The 19,502-nt window shown below is 44.7% G+C and overlaps 1 protein-coding gene across 1 annotated transcript in view; it reads right to left on the bottom strand.

Moving 5' to 3' along the window:
* Positions 1-19,502, bottom strand: part of DYNC1H1 (dynein cytoplasmic 1 heavy chain 1) — a 74,689-nt gene that overhangs the window by 20,349 nt on the left and 34,838 nt on the right. The window contains exons 33-56 of the mRNA XM_056852067.1: positions 19,217-19,455; positions 18,947-19,103; positions 17,888-18,115; positions 17,350-17,580; positions 17,065-17,205; positions 16,183-16,416; positions 15,226-15,432; positions 15,016-15,137; positions 13,602-13,767; positions 13,329-13,492; positions 11,671-11,800; positions 10,123-10,256; positions 9,255-9,369; positions 8,980-9,141; positions 6,849-7,063; positions 5,925-6,129; positions 5,585-5,758; positions 5,131-5,250; positions 4,909-5,029; positions 3,939-4,134; positions 3,099-3,216; positions 2,657-2,872; positions 1,640-1,852; positions 490-617 (exon numbers count right to left, since the gene is read on the bottom strand). Of these exons, the coding sequence (XP_056708045.1) occupies positions 490-617; positions 1,640-1,852; positions 2,657-2,872; positions 3,099-3,216; positions 3,939-4,134; positions 4,909-5,029; positions 5,131-5,250; positions 5,585-5,758; positions 5,925-6,129; positions 6,849-7,063; positions 8,980-9,141; positions 9,255-9,369; positions 10,123-10,256; positions 11,671-11,800; positions 13,329-13,492; positions 13,602-13,767; positions 15,016-15,137; positions 15,226-15,432; positions 16,183-16,416; positions 17,065-17,205; positions 17,350-17,580; positions 17,888-18,115; positions 18,947-19,103; positions 19,217-19,455 (4,136 nt within the window). The remainder of the gene's footprint in view (positions 1-489; positions 618-1,639; positions 1,853-2,656; positions 2,873-3,098; positions 3,217-3,938; positions 4,135-4,908; positions 5,030-5,130; positions 5,251-5,584; positions 5,759-5,924; positions 6,130-6,848; positions 7,064-8,979; positions 9,142-9,254; positions 9,370-10,122; positions 10,257-11,670; positions 11,801-13,328; positions 13,493-13,601; positions 13,768-15,015; positions 15,138-15,225; positions 15,433-16,182; positions 16,417-17,064; positions 17,206-17,349; positions 17,581-17,887; positions 18,116-18,946; positions 19,104-19,216; positions 19,456-19,502) is intronic.

The following is a 19,502-nucleotide window of genomic DNA, read 5'->3' on the forward strand; positions in this document are numbered from 1 at the left end:
ACCTTTTTGTGAGCTTATAATTTTAACTGAATTTGCTCTATGAATTGTCATGCTAGATCAGATCTGTCCAGTGGAAGTTTTTGTTACCATAAGTATTCCGAACAGTTGTTCCTTGGAAGCTCGGGTGCAACAGGCAAATTCTCGCCCATTATCTGCTCCAAGACTCATCCTCTCTGAACACAACGCTTCCATTTTTACTATCACATAAACATCCTCCATAAAACATGCACATTTGTTTATGTTAGTGACCCTTTCAACATCCTTGGATAACAAGTTTCACAAATTAGTGTTGTCACACAGAGAACTTTGTTGGCATTTTGATAGGAAAATCATACAATAATCTAAACATTTCCAAAAACATTCCTGTACCAGAAAGTTTGGAAAGAAATGATAAATGATAGATGTGCTCAAGTAGTTCTTTGTGGCAGTTTTCTGGCTTACAGAAGAGTCACTGATAGACACAAAAGGTATAGAGAAAAGCGAGAGTACCTGTTAAATCGCTTCAGCATAATTGCGTTTTCGGTGCACAGGTCATCGGCAGGTAGAGAGCTTGCCTGCCAGCGAAGGCGTTCATCTGCATTGGACAGGTATTCGGTCCTTGCGATATCTGTACGGAACTGCGGACCAAGAATTGCTGTGACTCAGTAAAGCAATACCAAAGAGCTGACCACCTTGCAGCTAAGAAAATGAATCTGCTTCGTGCAGGTTACACGCTCGGTGTGGCTGGCTGTTACCCCTGAAAATATAGCTAACCTGTGCCAAGATATTGTCTAGTGGAAGACGTGTGATTGGTTGCAAACCAGACCCACTCCCTGTAATGTGTCTCAAAGGAGACAAGAGTTTTATCATCCAAATGGTTAAGTGATGGTGGAAACCCTACATAGAAGAACAGTGCAGCACTTTCTATGTACCCAGATTGCTCAAATACCACCATATCTTTTTGCGTAACAGACAATGAATGGCCTGAAGGCACGTGACAATTCTACTCAGGCTAAAGCAAATCCAACTGTTCAGATATGCAACGCACATAATCTCTTCTGGGTTCGAGAGTGGAAGAATGGAGTACAACAACAACAAAAAGTAAAGAAATGCCAGGCCTTCAGGCGAACAGGAGTGATTGCTTTTATGATCTATGGAATTTCCCTGACCGACCTGACGCATTTTCGGCCAAGATGCTCCTAACAGATGAAAAAACACAGTTCTTACTTCTGACCGCCAAATTTTGTGCTGCAGCTATTAAAAATGTCCTACCCTGCTAGGACGAGATTAATTGAAATACTCTACCTTTTTGAAATGTTAATGGGATATGTTAAGTTGTGTGATAACTGTTCAAATTCCATTATATATTTGTGTGATATCTGTTCAAATTCCATTATATATTTGTAATCTGTAATTTTAGGTGTAGGTTATATGTTTTCTTTTTTGCTGGTCATTGTCTGAATTAATAAATTTCACTTAATTTGATCTATAGAGGAAGGCACTGGCAAACCACCTCTGTTAGTCTCTTGCCATGAAAACCCCAAAAAGGGGTCGCCATAAGTCAGCTGTGACTTGAAGGCACTTTACACACACACATAGAAGACAGCTTCTCACCTGAATATTTGCTTGTTTTTATAATCTACGAGGGATAGCTTCTTACCTGAATATTTGCTTGCTGCAAATGGTGGGACCACGTTGTGAAGAGGTTTTGACGCATTTGCTGATCAAAGTAACCGGCGTAAGCAATAAAAGCTCCCGAGAGCAAGCAGTCTCCTGCAATGGTGGACATCTGGTTCTTGAAGGTTTCGCTAGTTTTCTCCCATCTTTCACGTTCTGCAGACAGGCTCTTCAAGAGAGCTGTGCTACGGTTTACCTGGAAGCAAAATGGGTTAACAGGCTTAGGAAAAAAAGCTAGATCAAAACCTCACTGTTGGTTACAGTAGGTGTGGCAAGACCGACTACTTTTCAAGGTTACATTAAAGACAACCTGAAAACACAGGAGGTGAGCACCAGGTGCTCGTTGTGAGTTACTTAATCACATAAGAATGTGAATAACGAAGGGGATACATATTAAAGAGCCCTGACCTGGCCCAGGATGGCCTGATCTCATCAGATCTCGGAAGCTAAGCAAGGTCGGCCCTGATTAGTACTTGGATAGGAGATCATCAAGTAAGAAGAGTTGGTTTTTATATGCCGACTTTCTCTACCACTTAAGGAAGAATCAAACCGGCTTACAATCACCTTCCCTTCCCCTCCCCATAAGAGACACCCTGTGAGGCAAGGTGGGGCTGAGAGTGTGACTAGCCGAAGGCCATCCAGCTGGCTTCATGTGAAGGAATGGGGAAACCAATGTGGTTCACCAGATTAGCATCCGCCGCTCATGTGGAGGAGTGGGGAATCAAACCCAGTTCTCCAGATCAGAGTCCACCACTGCAGCCAATGGCAAGCCACCTCTGAACGCCTCTTGCCTTGAAAACCCTATGGTGTCACCGACAGTCAGCTGCAACTTGATAGCACTTTCTACCTCCATATATTAAAGGTATATGTGAATCAATACAACATGGAGTTTTTAACATATATGATTTTTTTAAATCAACGGTGCAGAAGAGAAAAGCCACTGATAAATTCCCAGAAAACCTAACAAAAAGAAATGGAGGGTGTGTGTGTGTGCTCTTACTTTTGCTTCTACAGCAGCCAGGTCTGCCTTAATAGCTTGAGCTTCAGAAATCAGCACGGCATACTCCTCCTTGTAGCGGGCAATGCTGGCCTCCAGATCTCTGATCATCTGCTCCACTTCATTAGCCTTCTTTTGGTTGTCTTTGGCATCATCCTCCAGCTTCTGCAGCTCATTCCGCAGGGGCTCCACGCGCTTCAACATGTCGGCGTAGTTCAGCTGCAACGCAAGGAGAGCGCGTCAGCCTTACGGCCTAGAATGTCTCCTGAGTCACATGATTTGCTGTTTTGCAAGTGACTGTGGGGGTACCAAAAGACTGCAGAGATGCCAAAAGTCACCCTTGGCAAGTTGCTTTCTGCCCCTTCCCATCGCTTTCAAAAAATGACAGTAATTACATCATTGCATCATCCCTCTCCATGTGATCCAAACACCACGAGGTACTTACCTGTGCGATAGCCCATTTTACCATAGGACCACAGGCCAGGGATGCTCTGTTCACTATTTCATAATTGTAACTTGGATTTGATAAGTAGTTCTTCTTCATCTTGTCCCGTATGGCATCACTGGAAGGGGGGAGAGAGAGGGAGGAAGCAAAGAGTTTGAGGAACTGTACGGACAAGTTCGCTGCATCCTGAAGCATGCAACTACCACCGGGACTATCCCATCACCATGGTAGGTAAAACCGAGAAAGCCCAAATACCTCATGTCTTCGATATTAAAGTTGACAATGCTGCTGATGAAATTATCTCTGAGAATAACTGGCCTGATCTTTTTCCAGTCATTTGTCTCTTCACCCAACAAGAGACAGATTGATTCTAAAGCCAGTTTGACTGCACCGGGCGGGTTGGCCATGGTTCTTACTTCAACAAGGTGCTGCTTCTTTATAGAGCTCACGGCTGGTAAGGGGGATGGAAAAAAGCATTCAGCATGCAAACACCACTGTATGTTCAGGCTGCTGCTGGGAATAGGAGAAAGAAACTTCAGTTCCAAGACCACCAGTATGCTCTCGGTAAGGGTATAAGCTTTCGAGAGTCAAAGCTCCCTTCGTCAAAGGAAGCTTTGACTCGAAAGCTTATACCCTTGCAATCTTGTTGGTCTTTAAGGTGTTACTGGATTCAAATCTTGCTCTTCCACTACAAACCAGCACGGCTGCCAACTTTAAATTAGTATGCTCTTTTTAATATATATTTGTATTGTAGTATCTGCCATGTTTCCTTACAGAAGCCCTCGCGAACAATTTCTTTCTGTTCCCAGCAGCAGCCGCTGTGTACTCGCGGTCATTCACCTGATCTCCTCAGCCGAAAAGTTTACAATGGTTGGGATGAAGTTTTCCCGCATAATGATGGAGCGTATCTGTTTCCAATCGGTCGTGCTTTCGCCCAAGAGCAGACAGATGGACTCTAGGGCCAGCTTCACTGCTCCGGGTGGGTTGGCCATAGAACGGACCTCTACCAGATGCTGCTTCTTTATTGATTTAACAGCTAGGCAGGAGCAAGCCCCGATCAAACCAGGAGAGAAAAGGACATTGATTGGGGAGAAAACAAGCAAACGGCAAGCCGATTAGACAGTCTCGAGAGAAGGAAGATCTGAAAGATTTTAAGCTTCGGCACAAATCAACTTATTTGGAAGGGGAGAAAAATCAAATAGCACTGTTTTGACAGGTAATTCTTTCACTGACTGACTATCAGAGCTTGCAAGGAAGAACGGAAAGATCATAGATGGGTCGCTGATTTTTAAAAAAGATTCTCACCCTTCAGCAATTCCATTTCAAATATGCAAAGAAACAATTAACTTAAAAAAATTTTCTCTGCAAGCATGCGTACAGCTTACAGCTAGAAACAGCAGTCATTATCACTGCAGCAAAATCACTTCTAAAATAGGTCTTTTACAGCCTAAAGCCTTTGAACTTCTTTAAAAGGATAACATTAAAAGTAAATTAATTGGCCACATGACCGGTAGACATATTATAACAATATGAACTAGTACCCTAAAAGAGCTGAGTTAAGGTTTCGGCAGGGCAGAACAATACTTAACACGGTTAATCAAAACTATTACCCAAGAGAATTAAGCATAAATCAAAATATTGGTTGCTCAGGTCCATTAACACTGGATGCTATTATCAAACTTCTATCAGGGTGTGCATTAAAAGTGAGTTATTACTAAAACAGGTAATCAAAAAGCACGAACATGCCCACTGTCTGCAGAAGGCAGGACTGGACTTGGAGGGACCGTTTATATAGGTAACGTTCACATACCATTCTGAGCCTCAATGACTGCAGGCTCCACTTTATCCAGATCTTCCTTCACGCTCATCTGCTTGTCTGCAATGACCTCTTGCTGCTTGTGCAACTGTTCTTGGATTTCTTGGCTCATGACCTACAAGCAAGTGACAGAGGATGAAGACTCCTTATGCCAGCTACCGAGAGTTTAAGACAGTCGGCTCGCAATTGTGCGTTAAAAGCTTTTGGTGTTCCCACCTTTTTCTTTTCTGCCTCTTGCTGATCCTTCACCATCTTTTTCAGCTTGTCATTAGCTGCTGCGTTCTTGACTTCCAGCTCCTGGCTTTTTATTCTCAAGTCACGGCGCAATTCTTCTACCTATGATAAACGACAGATTCCCAGTTACAACATATGAACACATGAAAACATGAAGCTGCCTTATACTGAATCAGACCCTTGGTCCATCAAAGTCAGTATTGTCTACTCAGACCGGCAACGGCTCTCCAAGGTCTCAGGCAGAGGTCTTTCACATCCCCTACGTGCCTAGTCCCTTTAACTGGAGATGCTGGGGATTGAACCTGGGGCCTTCTGCATGCAAAGCAGATGCTCTACCACTGAGCCACAGTCCTTCCCATCAAGATCCAGGAGAACGTGATGCTTCAACAGCTACCAAGGACTGTGAAGGAAGATTTTGCTTCTTTAAGGTTCCTACCTGGTCCACGGTTTCCTTGATCTTCCTAAGACCGACATTCAAATGCATCTGCTGCTCTTCCAGCTCACTCCTTTTTTCATTGAATAAATTGGCATAGTGGTTGATAAAGTCCAAATAATGGCGAGGAGTGATGGCCATGGTCCTGCCTCCTCGTTTTGCCAGGCGAGCGTTAGCCTGCCAGAGGAAAACAGAATGTTACCTGATCTAAGAGCCCTGCTTTAGCAAGTCTTTGTGTTCCATTTTAGAAAGAACAGCAAACTATTCTACCACCTTTGTAGAATGCAAAATGATGCAACCTGCCAGGAGGAACAAACAACAAAAAGAGAAGAGGAAAACTCACCTGGTGAAGGGTCAGGTGAACAAACACGCAGCTGTTTACAATCGCTTCCCTGTGTGACGGTGGCTGTGGCAGCTTATCGTATACCACTGGCATGTAGTCGGGCACGATGTAGTTTGGCTTTTCAAGATCCATTTTGCTGGTAAACTCCTTGCCAACTTGATAAAGGGCCTCCGTCGACCAGTCTCCAAACCAGTTCAAGACGCACCTGAGCGAGAAAAGGCAATCTGTGAATGCCCTACCCCATATTTTGAAATTTAACTTGATTCATGAGTAGTCAGACACCATGCAACTTTCCCCCACAAGCAAAAAAAAGGTTAAAAGTTCTGCTGGGCCACAGGTGCGTGATTTATCGAAAATGATTGCTCTTGCCTCAGTTATCCGAGTATTCAATCCGAACCAAAAGGAACAATTTTTTAAAAAACAAATCTTGTTCATGACTATTGAAGGAGAGAATTCCTAAAGAGGTTACTGCTGCGATGGTTGCCAAAGAACTGGGTGGGGGAGGTGGGCTCTGTTCACTCCAGCACATGCTGTCTGCAGTCACTGCTACTGGAGCTTATGCCAAAAATATTTTAAAGCTTGAAGTTTCCAAAGCTGTACTCCGTGCACACTTGAGATCCTATCAGCGCAATGCATAAGAACATAAGAGTCATGTTGGGTCAGACCAAGACCCATCAAGTCCAGCAGTGTGTTCACACAGTGGCCAACCAGGTGCCTCTAGGAAGACCACAAACAAGATGACTGCAGCAGCTTTACCCTGCCTGTGTTCCACAGTACCCAATATATTCAGCATGCTCCTCTGAACGTGGAGAAAAATAGGGGTGCATCATGACCAGTATCCATTTTGGCTAGTAGTCATGGATAGCCCTCTCCTTTGTGAACATGTCCACAGAGACTATGACAAAGAATGAGCAGCATGTGTACCTGTTGAAGAGAGCTGGAGACGTGGCTGCCCGGTCTTTCAAGCCCTCAGAAGACGGGTTCATGGTGAAGACCACGTGGAGATTGCGAATGACTTGGCTGGTGAACCATTTATAAAGCTCTTCATGCGAATCCAACATCAAGCCCTCTTTCTGAGCCCCTTCCTTACACTGAGTCATAAGAGTGGCGTATTCATCTCCTTCAAACAGACCAGGAACCTAATTTGAGGGGTACACAAGTTATTAAAACTGACACAGGTTTTTGTACTTAGAAAAGGATTTTTTTTGGGGGGGGTTGTATCCTGTGGAATTTTCTGGGGGAAAATGGCAGCTCCTAAAGTCAAGGGCAGGGGATATAGTTAAATGGGACATGAAGGGCATTAGAACCAGTCTCTCTGAAACCAGACCATGTGAGCAAGAGAAGAGTGACTTTCTTTACAAATTCTTTGGAATACAATATGCAAAGTCAAAGGGGGTGGTGGTGGTCTCAGATGGTCTCAGAGTTGGGGGATTCCTGCTCTGCCTCATTGTTCTTGGCCTGTGAGGTTCCCCAGAGATCGATCTTATCCCCCATGGTATTTAATATCTATATGAGGCCACTGGGAGAGGTCATCAGGAGGTTTGGGCTGCCGTGTCACCAATATGCAGATGATACTCAGCTCTACCTTCCTTTTCCACCCACTTCCGAGGATGCAACTGATGCTCTGAACCTGTGCTTGGAGTCAGTAATGGGCGGGATGAGGGTGAACAAGCTGAAACTTGACCCTTACAAGTCAGAGGTTCTCTGGGTTAGCAGAAAAGCAGACTGGGGGCTTGAAATCTCTCCTGTCTTGCATGGGGTCCTACCCCCCTCCCTTGAAAAGCCAGGTTCACAGCTTGGGAGTGCTGCCTGACACAGCGGTCACCTTAGAAAACCAGGTGGCTGCGGCGGCTCGGAATGCTTTTGTCCAGCTTTGGCTGGTGCGTCAGCTGCGTCCGTTCCTGGTTCAATCAGATCTACCCACAGTGATCCATGCCTTAGTTACATCTAGACTGGACGATTGCAATGAGCTCTACTTGGGGCTAACCTTGAAGAGTGCTCGGAAGCTGCAGCTAGTGCAGAATGCTATGGCTAGAATGCTGGTTGGGGCCAGCTACTAGGAGCATGTGGCTAGTCTTAAAGATCAGGAAATCTTGGGCTACACTGGTACAAGAAAGGGTCATAAGCAGTTATTATTCTATATATTCTTTTTACCCGTTTACATTTGTTTTAGTATTATTTTATCTTAAATTTTAGTGGTGACGAATGATTATTAATCATACGGAGTCTGATTGATGATATGATATTTGTATTTATAACCCATGTTACACTTTTAATTCTATGTATACACAGCATTCTGGTCTAAGACCATAATAAATATTTACTTACTTACTGGGAGCATGTGACCCTGATATTCCAGCAATTACACTGGCTAGTGACCAGCTCCCGAGCCCAATTCAAGGTTTTGTCCTTTAAAGCCCTACGTGCCTTGGGACCTGGGTATCTGAAGGACCACCTCCTCCTATATGCCCCTGCTTGGGAATTAAGATCGCAGGGAGAGGCCCTCCTGACTGTCCCGCCAACAAAAGAAGCTTGTCTGGTGGGCACACAAGAGAGGGCCTTCTTGGTGGCAGCTCCACGGTTATGGAACAGCCTTCCCAGGGAGGTGTGCCTGGCCTCCGCACTTTCAATCTTCAGGAATAGCTGAAGACAATTTTAATTAGGACTGCATTTGACTAATCCAGTTTTTGTTTATTGGCAGTCTTAACTGGAGATTTTAACTTGTCCTTAAGTTAACTAGTAGTTTTTAGGCATTTTTATCATCATTATTTTACTAATACTGCAAGTCCCCTTGAGTTTCGCAAGGTAGAAAAGTGGTTAATAAACATTTTAAATAATTAAACGTTTTAAATAAATAAAATTATAAGAGACAGCATGACTGTCTGACTGCTGATTATGGGTGTAATCCATTTCCCATGTAATTTAATGGCAACATTTCTGGCAACTTAGATAAATGGTGATTGTCCTTTTTTGTTGTTGTTGTTGGTTTTTTATTTAAAATTTGAGGTACCAGAAACTCAGCCTTTGGCTGACTCATAGTTACAAACAAAGTTACCTCTCCATTGGCCAGAAGAGTGTTCATTCTCTCCAGGAACCCAGAATCGAGTACATTTGATTCATCCATTATGAATGCTATTTTCTCATTCTTGCAGCCAGAGCGTCTCAATACTGTTCTTAGATCTTCGTCAAAGTCTTCTCCAGTGTATTTTCTGTGCACCTAGGAACATCAGCTACGATAAATATCTTATAGCCTTCATGTAGCCTATAGAATTTAAGAAGGAATGCAAACTTTGGCCTTTTGGGGGTGTTCGGAAAAGTGGGTGTACCAACTTTTATCTGGTAGACGCTTAAGCCATTCATCCAAGCCACAAATCGTGAGAGAGTAGTCTTCCCAGCTCCACTAACGCCAATCAGGAGTAAGTGTCCCTGAGGCTGACGGAAGATCCTGAAGAGAGACAGAAAGAGAGACTGACTCAGGGTCAGTACTAAATTCATTGAATCATAGAGTTGGACAGGGCCATACAGGCCATCGAGTCCAACCCCCTGCTCAATGCAGGATAAGCCTAGAGCATCCCTGACAAGTACTTAAAGACTGCCAGTGAGGGGGAGCTCACCACCTCCCTAGGTAGCTGTCAAACAACTCTTACCGTAAATTTCTTTTCCTAATATCCAGCCAGTACCTTTCCTCCCACAATTTAAACCCATTATTGCAAGTCCGATCCTCTTCTGCCAACAGGAACAGCTCCCTGCCCTGCTCTAAGTGACAGGCCTTCAAATACTTAAAGAGAGCAATCATGTCCCCCCTCAACCTCCTCTTCTCCAGACTAAACATTCCCAACTCCCTCAGCCTTTCCTCGGGGGGCTTGGTCGCCAGGCCCCTGATCTTCCTCCTAGCTCTCCTCTGCACCCGCTCAATTCTGTCCAAATCTTTTTGAAGTGAGGCCTCCAGAATTGCACACAATACTCCAGGTGCGGCCTGACGAAAAGCAGCGTACAGCAGAACTATCTTCTTTCCCTATTCAAATACATGGGGCATTACTGGTACAGGATGCTGCTGAAGGTGAACCGTACGCAGTATTCAAGGTCCTTCTCAATCAATCACTTACTCGTACAACCACCCAGGATGAATGGCATCCCCTTTTTAAATAGATTTACTACTTACTAATAAAAATGCATCCGGATAATAAGCTTGTTGTACCTGTCAATTCGCAGCACATGATCCAAGACTTCATTGAATAAGACCAGCGGTACATCAAGCTCTTCTTCATAGAAGACCTTCAGCCTGGCTTTTACATAGTCTCTTAGCTCTTCTTGATCAACCGGGATGTAATCCTAGGGCACAGTATGGATAAGTAAATGCAGGTTCTCTCTCTATGTATAAAACTCAACCATGATAAGAGTTTGCGTTGGAGCCACTTTTGCTTACAGTAATGCTTCGAGAGGCAAGAAGTGCTTCCCCTTCACAAAAAGGTACTCCCCTAGTTTCAATCAAGTGGTTGGCGCTCAGCATGACGCATCCATCCTCAGGCTTTTCCTGAGTCAGGAGGAACAGTTACAAATAACAGCCTAACACTTCTTCCCAAAACAAGGTGACACATGAGAATATCTTCAATGATAAACCGAGATTTTCAAATGTAGAAGAAGGAGAAGAGTTGGTTTTTATATGCCGATTTTCTCTACCACTTAAGGAAGAATAAAACCGGTTTACAATCACCTTCCCCTCCCCACAACAGACACCCTGTGAGGTAGGTGAGGCTGAGAGAGCTGTGACTAGCCCAAGGGCACCCAGCTGGCTTCATTTGTAGCACCCACCACTCCAAACTACCGCTCTTAACCACTATACCACGCTGGCTCTTACTTGTATATCAAGCAAGTCGCTCTGAGATCCCTGGAAGAGGAATGGGATAAAAATGTACTAGATAAATGGAGACCACCACTAAGTAAGCAGGGTCTTACGCATATGGGAAGCAGCAAATGGCCCATTTACTGCAATGTATTAAGTATCCCTCTCCTCAGTTTAAATCAGCTGCCAAAGTGTATTCCCCCAATGGGGACCAAGCCTGGATATGGACAAGTAAGGCAAAGCCACACATGTGCTGGGCAAGAAGGCAGCTGAAGGCCCACATGGGACAGCTTTTACCCTGCAGGGAATATGGACGCAAATAGGCACAAACCTACATTTGTCTACATTTTGAACTGATCGTGGAGAACCAAAAATCTCCACAAAGAGGGACAGTTAAAAAACCAAGCTGCAAAGTTCTTCTATGTACCTCATGCTACTAGAAGCAAAATACTTGTAGCAGCTTCATGTCTTGGGATCTTACTAGACTGCAAGCTAGAATATTCACAAGTAACTCTGCAAGTGGGGACCGGAATTCAAATTTAAAAGGAGATTTTTTTCCCCAAGCAACAGTCCTCCTGACTGAAAGGACTCCCAGAAGAAAGGTTTTCAGCCAGAACCCCACAGCCATGGCCAATGGCAGAGGCAATAATGCTAGTTCTTGTACGCCTCCTCTTTAGTTTAAACAGAAAACCATTTGTAGTGGATGGTGCAATTACTTTTCCTTCGTTTCCTAGGCTGTATTCATCTTCATGCTCAGAAGTGGAATTTAACAGTGACTCAGGGGGAAAGCATAGTTTCGTAGGGATGATCCACTTTGCAATCCACATAGTAATAAAAACATGGCTATTTTACATGTTCAACTGCAAGCAAGCAGCAGAGATTATATCCACCATCTGCCTTTACCTTTGACAACCAGTTGCTGTAAAGAATGGGCCTGCACATTGCTTTTTCTTTGTCTATGTTGGGGAAATGTTTCAGAGCCACCATGTCAATGTTTTCATCAGTCCAACGTCTCTCTTCGTCTTCCACAAGCCTAGGAAAAATAAGTGACAACAGTAACATATCTGCTAACAGTTGCATTTAGGACCAACAACATATAAGGACAGAGTTCAGTCTAACTATTAGTACTACATAAAAGACTGAAGAAAAAATTCCCACTCTCCTTCTAATCAGGAGGCAAGTCATTAGCAGAACATAACCTCTGTATGTATGCCACTTCCAGCCACTCACAAACATCACTAGCAGATCCATCATGAACACATGAAGCTGCCCTATACTGAATCAGACCCTTAGTCCATCAAAGTCAGTATTGTCTACTCAGACCAGAAGCAGCTCTCCAGGGTCTCAAACAGGGGTCTTTCACATCACCTACCTGCCTAGTCCTTTTAAATGGAGATGCCGGGGATTGAACCTGGGACCTTTTGCCTGCCAAGCAGATGCTCTACCACTGAGCCACGGCCCTTCCACACAAATTCATGTGCCAGCTACCTTAGGGATTTCAATACCCTCAACCCATTTACCATGAACTCATTTAGTCTTTTAAACCCAGATAGGGTAAATGACAATTCTATCTCATACCCATAATTCCAGAGTTCAAACTGAACACCATGAAAAACTGGCAAATTTCAGAACACTTATTTCAACCTAAGCAAATATATTTCTATCCTGCCTGCTAATCCATGGGATTCTCAACGCAGTTCACCATTAAGAAACCACAAAATTAAAAATACAGGTTGAGTATCCCGTATCCGGACTTCTTGGGACCAGAAGTGTTCTGTAGTTTGAGTCTTTCCGTATTTTGGAATAGGCGTGCTATTGGTAGTCTCCTCCCCCCTGGAAGGAAAGCTGGCTTCCCTTTTTTTTCTCCCCACCCTTTCCCTCCTTCCTGTCTCCTCCTTTTCCAGAGCACCGAGGAAGGGGGGGCACTTTCTTCCTACAGCTGGCCTGGCCATTAACTCTTCGCGTCTCCCGCAGGTAGATAAGATTCCCATGGCTGAAGTCTGGAGAGGCCGGGTGGTGTGGATGTGAGTTAGATCTGCGCTGCCCAGCCTATTCGGACTTTGAAAGGGCTGGGCAGTGTGGATGCGAGTCAGATCCATGCCGTCCGGCCTCTCCGAAGTCAGAAGAGGCCGGGTGGCAGGGAACCGCCTGCGAACCCGAGCTGAAGATGGCCTTCTCTCACAGAGCGAGAACATTGGGTTTTCGGGTCAGTCTGGATTTCGGACGTCCGGATAAGGGATTGACCTGTAGATCACTACCAAAACCAAGCAAAGCAATCAAATCAACTAGCTAAGAAACAGCAGCTGCAGGTCAGGATAATTTTAGGCACCCCTCAAAAGACTCGGACAATGAAAGTTCCTCTCGGCCCCAAATACCAAAGAGGGGTTTCTCTGCAACCTGAAAGCCCACATGCATGTAGAGCACTGCTAACAGGCTGTGATCCACACAAAAAAATCATATTTTATTCTTCCAGACTTAATAGTTTGGTAGATTGGACTTCACCCTATTTCAAAGAACACCGAGAGGCTGAAAGAAAGCATGCTGGTATTTTCACACTTTACCTGTCCTGGAAGAGACGCAAAGCTTCATGTGCCCAGATTCTAATAAGGCCTTCAACAGGTAAAGTTTCCAGTGGTCTCAGAGCTTCAAAGATGCCTCTCACCCACCGCGTCATTTCACGGGGTGAATAGATGTAGTGGGGTTGTGTGTCCTGTGTAAACCTTTCCTGAAGAACCAAAGAAAGCCAAATTATGAGTACTTAAAAAGTTCCCAAATGAACTGCTCTCGCTATAGCTATCTATTAAGAATCTGAAAGGCTGCATCAGCTGGGTTACCTGCGACATTGTATAGAACTCAACCATAGCTGCAGTGAGAGGCTCGGCGTAGGTGCGGAGAGATGGGATGAGCCTCAGCATTGCCCGATTGAAAGTGCCATAGATCTGAGTGAGAGAAGCTGGCCCAGGGTAGTCCACATACACAACTGGGACATGGCGCAGGAATCTAGAGAAGAGGGCAAGAGATTGATCCCAGTTGAGCTTTTAGTATTTTGTCTATTTGCCTAAATTTACCACCGTAAATGTTATTAGTCCGGAAAAAATGGTCTCTTCAGTAAAGCCACTAGTGCAGCCAAACTAGATATTATGTCAGCCACGGATTGGACCCATGGCAGCTGTGACATCTAATGTAGCTGTCAGTACAGTGCTGATGCTTAAGACAGGCTTTCAAGTACTTTTGATGGCTTAATTTTTTTTGAATCAGTCTTTGAATTCAGGGGAGGAACTGGGAATGACCCTGCTAGCGAGCTGGCTAGCAATGGCTGAATAGCAGCTTGCAATTATTCTCAGGTATGCCCCCAAGCATGAGCCCTTGGGCTCAAGCAAGAGTCAAAGTGTTCCTGTCCTTTGGCTCTTAGCCCAAAAGTCATATCTTGGCAGCTGGGCAGCAGAAAGAGATGATGATGAAGAAGAGTTGGTTTTTATATGCCCACTTTCTCTACTACTTAAGGAAGAATCAAACCAGCTTACAATCACATTCCCCTCCCCACCACAGACACCCAGTGAGGTAGGTGGGGCTGAAAAAAGCTCTAAGAGCTGTGACTAGCCCAAGGTAACCCAACTGGCTTCATGTGTAGGAGTGGGCAAACCAACCCGGTTCAGCAGGTTAGAGTCCACCACTCTTAACCACTACACCACACTGGCTCAGAACCCCCTCTCTTTGTCATTGACTTCTGCTATATTTTTTTTCTGCATGGTTAGCCGCTTTGGGTCCTCATTGGGGAGAAAAGCAGGGTATCAATAAATAGTGTTCCAAACAGCCCTGGCATAATGCACCAAGGATACTATCTTATTTTGGTTTCTCGGCACAAGGACAGCCCCCTTTTCATCACTGCTCCACAAGGATCATTTTCATGGCCTTTGAATAATTAAGAAAATGTTTATGGCTGCTCCTCAAGCGAACCTGCCTGAGATGGCTTACAAAATAAAAACAATATACAAGACTGATGCAAACCTTCTTCCCCTAAATATGGCAGTAACATATACACTTCAAAAGACACTGATTAGGCTAATATGCTATAGGCTCTAAATTAACAGCCCATTTGCAACGTTAATCCTATCTGCTTGATAAAGCACAAGAGTATGAATATAGGATGTGGGTTCAAACCTCTAAACTTCATACAAAGAATGTTAAAAGAATGTGGTACTGGCATGTGTGCTGTATAATGTAGACTTATTACTGCACACATATTACCTGTGCGAAAGGGGTTTCCTTCCAGGATCTGTAGGTGGGTTACAAGCTCCAACAAACTGAATTCGCTCCAGTTTTACCCATGTCTGGTCTGACGTTCGGTAGAAGCCTCCATGTTCTACCATCTAAGGAAGTAAAAAGGTTGGTTACAAGGGGAGGCCCAGGGACATACACAAAAAAGACAGCTGAACTCAAAATTCAAATTATACTAGCCTGTCTAATGAAGGATATGACTCTCTGTGTGCCGTATTTATCCATATCTGGCAAGTTGATTTCATCGCAGAAGAGCACCAGCCATTTCCCCAGTTGAACGGGAGCCAGCACCACACCATTGGGAGTTCGCCTGTACTCGCAGTAATGGTCAAAGGTTTTCAAGAGAAGCTCTGGAGTAGTAGCACTGGAGAAGTTCAATCCAACCACCTAAAAATGTAAGGGCATGGTTAAGGAAGCCAAAGGACACTATGAGACCCATCCGTAACATTTCAATTGTGCATTCTGGTCTTGAATAATTCTTTAAAACATACATTTCTTTCAGGAATGTATCTGCCTCCCTGTGTAGAAGTGGAAAAGCAAGATGTGCTTATGAAATCTGGACTCACAAGGCTGCAAGCCAATGACTGGGGCGGCAGGGGAGAGAGAGAAGTTCTTCAGATAGACCATTCAGGTTCACAATGAAATAGCTACACAACAGTCTAGACTAGGAAAAAATAGCCCTGAGGTTAAAGATCTGAATTAGCTCAGAGACCGGTGAAGCTCAAGTATGAGTTACTTTAGGCAAGACCAAGAACTTGTATCCGCCCAGAGAGATTTTAGACTTTTTTTTAAAGTGGACTTCAGAGCTCTATTAAGCAACTTCTCACATTCCTGTTATTAAAAGAAACAAAGATTTGCCATTGGCATGAGTAGCTATTGTTAGAGCAAAAAATCCAAAGCAGGACTAGGTTAGAAAATTAAGCAAGGGTCTAACTGGGGGGGGGGGGGAGAACCCTCTTTTACTGTACCCTCAGCCAAATATGATCAATTGTCTCTGGTTACTGCAGTGCAGTTCTGCCAAAATTTCCATCCAAGACCAGATGAACTGGAGCTAGTGACATATTCTGGGTCTCCTACTGCTAGACTGAGTTTTAATGATTACAAACATGCTGGATCTACGCACAAAGACCTATTTACCTCCATGTCAGGCAAAGCCCTGAGTGCACTGAAGAGAGTCATGGTCTTTCCAGAACCTGGCGGGCCACAGAGGACAAGCGGTTTGTGCTCAGCAAGCCAAGTGTAGAGCAACGCCTCATGGCGCACAGTGTCCAGGGTGGGCACCACAACATCTGGAGCTGCAACTTTGTGAGTCTCAACTTCAATCTGTGGAACCTTCGACTGCCAGGGCACCCACTCGCCAGTAATAGATACCTAAGGGAAGATGAAATGATCCGTTACTGCCTGCTTCTGTTCGTGGTCAAACACACGCTGCTTTCAACCAGCTAACTTCAGGAGTTACAAACTGTTTGTGGGGAGGGGGGGGGAGAGGAGGGTAGATCCCTAAAATATAGTGGAACCAAACCTAATGTATGTACACTGAAGAAAAACTCTGTGTGGTGTTGCTAGGTCATTGGAAGAATTGATTATGTTCAGACCAAATGCCACTATCAGAAGCAGATTTGTATCCCTTCATTTCTGACAAAGGAAGCTTTGAAGAAGAAGAGTTGGTTTTTATACCCTGCTTTTCTCTACCTTTAAGGAGTCTCAAAGCAGCTTACAAATCGCCTTCCCTTCCCCACAACAGACACCCTGGAAGGTAAGTGGGGCTGAGAGAGCTCTGAGAGAACTGTGACTAGCCCAAGGTCACCCAGTAGGCTTCATGTGGAGGAGTGGGGAATCAAACCTGCATCTCCAGATTAGAGTCCACCAATCTTAACCACTACGCCACGCTGACTCTCGAAACCTTATACTCTGAAAACCTTCTTGGGGTCTAAGGTGCTACTGGACTCGAATTTAACTGTTAAATGCATTTTGAAGTGTCTGAAGTTGGGAATATAGTGCTCGTAGGCAGATGGTTACCTCGTAATCAATTATTGGTATATTTGGTGCCGAAGGCAGTGGCACAGTGGTGATCCTTCTGATGTATTCACCCAGCTCTGCTCTCATCTTCAGGCGGCTGTCTCCGGAGAACGACCACAGAATTGCGTAAATCAGGTATCGCTGTGAAACACAAACCGAATCAGCCGTTGTGGAAAACACCGAGCAATTGTATTTAAAAAAAAAAAAAAAACCCAGTGAAATTAACAAGTCTGGCTGCTTCAGTCCCCCACCCCCCCGCCCCGCAGAACAACAAACAGGAGTTACCTGGATGTAGCGTTCAAGCTGATCTATCTGCATTGGGAAGTCCGGATGGTTGGCATTGTACTGTGCCACGTTGCGGCAGGCCTGGTGCAGCATGGAAAAGAGAGAGCCGAGGCAGCGCAAGCGTGTGAGATCCATGATGTGCTCCAGCTTGAAGGCATGTTCGAGCGCCTTTGTCACTAGCCCGTTCGACGTGAAGTAGGGCTGCATAATCGTAGCCGCGTCTCTCTGAATCTGTTGACAAAGTATTTCATTCACTTTACAGCCTATAATTACAATGATGCAAGAGTCTAATAGTAATATGGGGGGGGAGTGGCAGTGGGCCAGCTGAGAAGACAGCAGGGTACCCAAGGTTGGGTGGAGACGATAAAATTATAGAACAGAAAAATATTTTTATTTTAAGGCGCTTATATCAGGTTAAAAACATTAAAAATTAAAAGGCTTTAGGTTTTTTAAGGTTGGGTTTCTTCCCCCTTTTTTTGTTCAGTGTTCAAGCTGAGAAGACACACCGTCATTTTTTTTGCTACCGTCTCAATCCTACCTGCAACATCGGGGAAACGGTTTCTTCCCCCTCATCTTCTTTGCCCTTCCGCCTGCGCTGAGCTTCCTCTTCGCCCTCGTCCAGAGGGATGCTCCTCAGCCTGGCCAGGAAGTTGTTGAAAATCATGTCGGTACTTAGAACATCTTCACTGAACCAAACCATGCCACATCTCGACACTGTGGCCAGAGTGGCGTACTTCAGATCCTGGACTTCAAACATGATGCGTACCTACAGGAGAAGCAGCAGACTTTTAAGGAAACACTTTTCAAAGTGACCCGTGACCGGCACATAAGGCTCTATATTTGGCAAGAATTTCCCCTTCCCCAGCTGATCCTGGCTACTGTCCCTGTTTAAAACTTCTGTTGTCAATCACAGCTGTAAGGAAAACGCAAGTCTTCTGTGTATTTCGCAGGTAGCCATTCACAGTGCGGTCTTCCTGATCCAACTGGGAAACGAGGGACAATGGGATCAAGACATGTCCCTCATAAGGTGTTTGGAAACACAAGGGTGTGTAACTGATAAAGGGAGAAAGGCTAGCTAGGAACTAATTTTCCTGGACCATACATGGTAAAATAGTTGTGTGCGAGTGTGTACACACATACTTTTTCATAGTTGCCCAACAATTTCCACTGTTTGGACACAGTTACCATTGAACTAAGCCCACTCATAGTACCTCATAAACCTGATGAGGTATTCCCAGTGACTATAAAAAGGAAGATAAATCACGAGGGGTAGCCGTGTTAGTCTGTCAATAGCAGTAGTAAAGAGCAAGAGTCCAGTAGCACCTTAAAGTCTAGCAAAATTTCTGGCAGGGTATGAGCTTTCGTAAGCCAGAGCTCTCTTCTTCTGATACAGCTAGAATTCTTGTTCAGACTAACAAAATTTCTGGCAATGTATGAGCTTTCGTGAGCCACCACTCACTTCTTCAGATACATTCTTGCTGTATCTGAAGAAGTGAGCTATGGCTCATAAAGCTCATACCCTGCCAGAAATTTTATTAGTCTTTAAGGTACTGCTGGACTCTTTTGCTCTTTTCTATAAAAAGGAAGCCAGCCTTACGTTTGGTGGAAGGCTCAGACGCTCCCCATTTGGCAGAGTCAGCAGCTTGTTGTCATCCAAGACAGAGTTCAAGTTCTCAACCCATTCAGGATCAACATCTCCATCGAAGATGATCCACTGGCGTTTCTGCAATTCCCCTCTCACATTGTCTATAATCCTAGACAGAGGAAATAATAGAGCACAAGCTGAATTTACACATTCAACTCTTGGCCTGGCTGTCAAGAAATCATCTACCCTAAGCTTCTACCTTGATTCTCCCCCTAAACTCACTTTCTCAAGACGTGCGTGAACAATCCATCGGTCCACTCTCTGGTGTTGGGATCCAGAGTGCCATACAGATGGTCTTTGCTAATGGCCTTGGGGTCGATGATGTGGGCGACCCCTTCCACACCCTCCAGCCTCTCCAGTGCCTTCAGGAGCACCCTCCAAGCCATGCTCTTCCCACTTCCAGAAGGACCCACCATCATCAAGCCGTGGTTGATCTGAGTGATCTGGTAGAGCTGGAGAACCTGGGGAGAGAAATTCAGACTCTCACATGATTTCCATCTTGGTCTAG

This window comes from Euleptes europaea, chromosome 6, assembly GCF_029931775.1.
Source record: "Euleptes europaea isolate rEulEur1 chromosome 6, rEulEur1.hap1, whole genome shotgun sequence".
Taxonomy (NCBI): Eukaryota; Metazoa; Chordata; class Lepidosauria; order Squamata; family Sphaerodactylidae; genus Euleptes; species Euleptes europaea.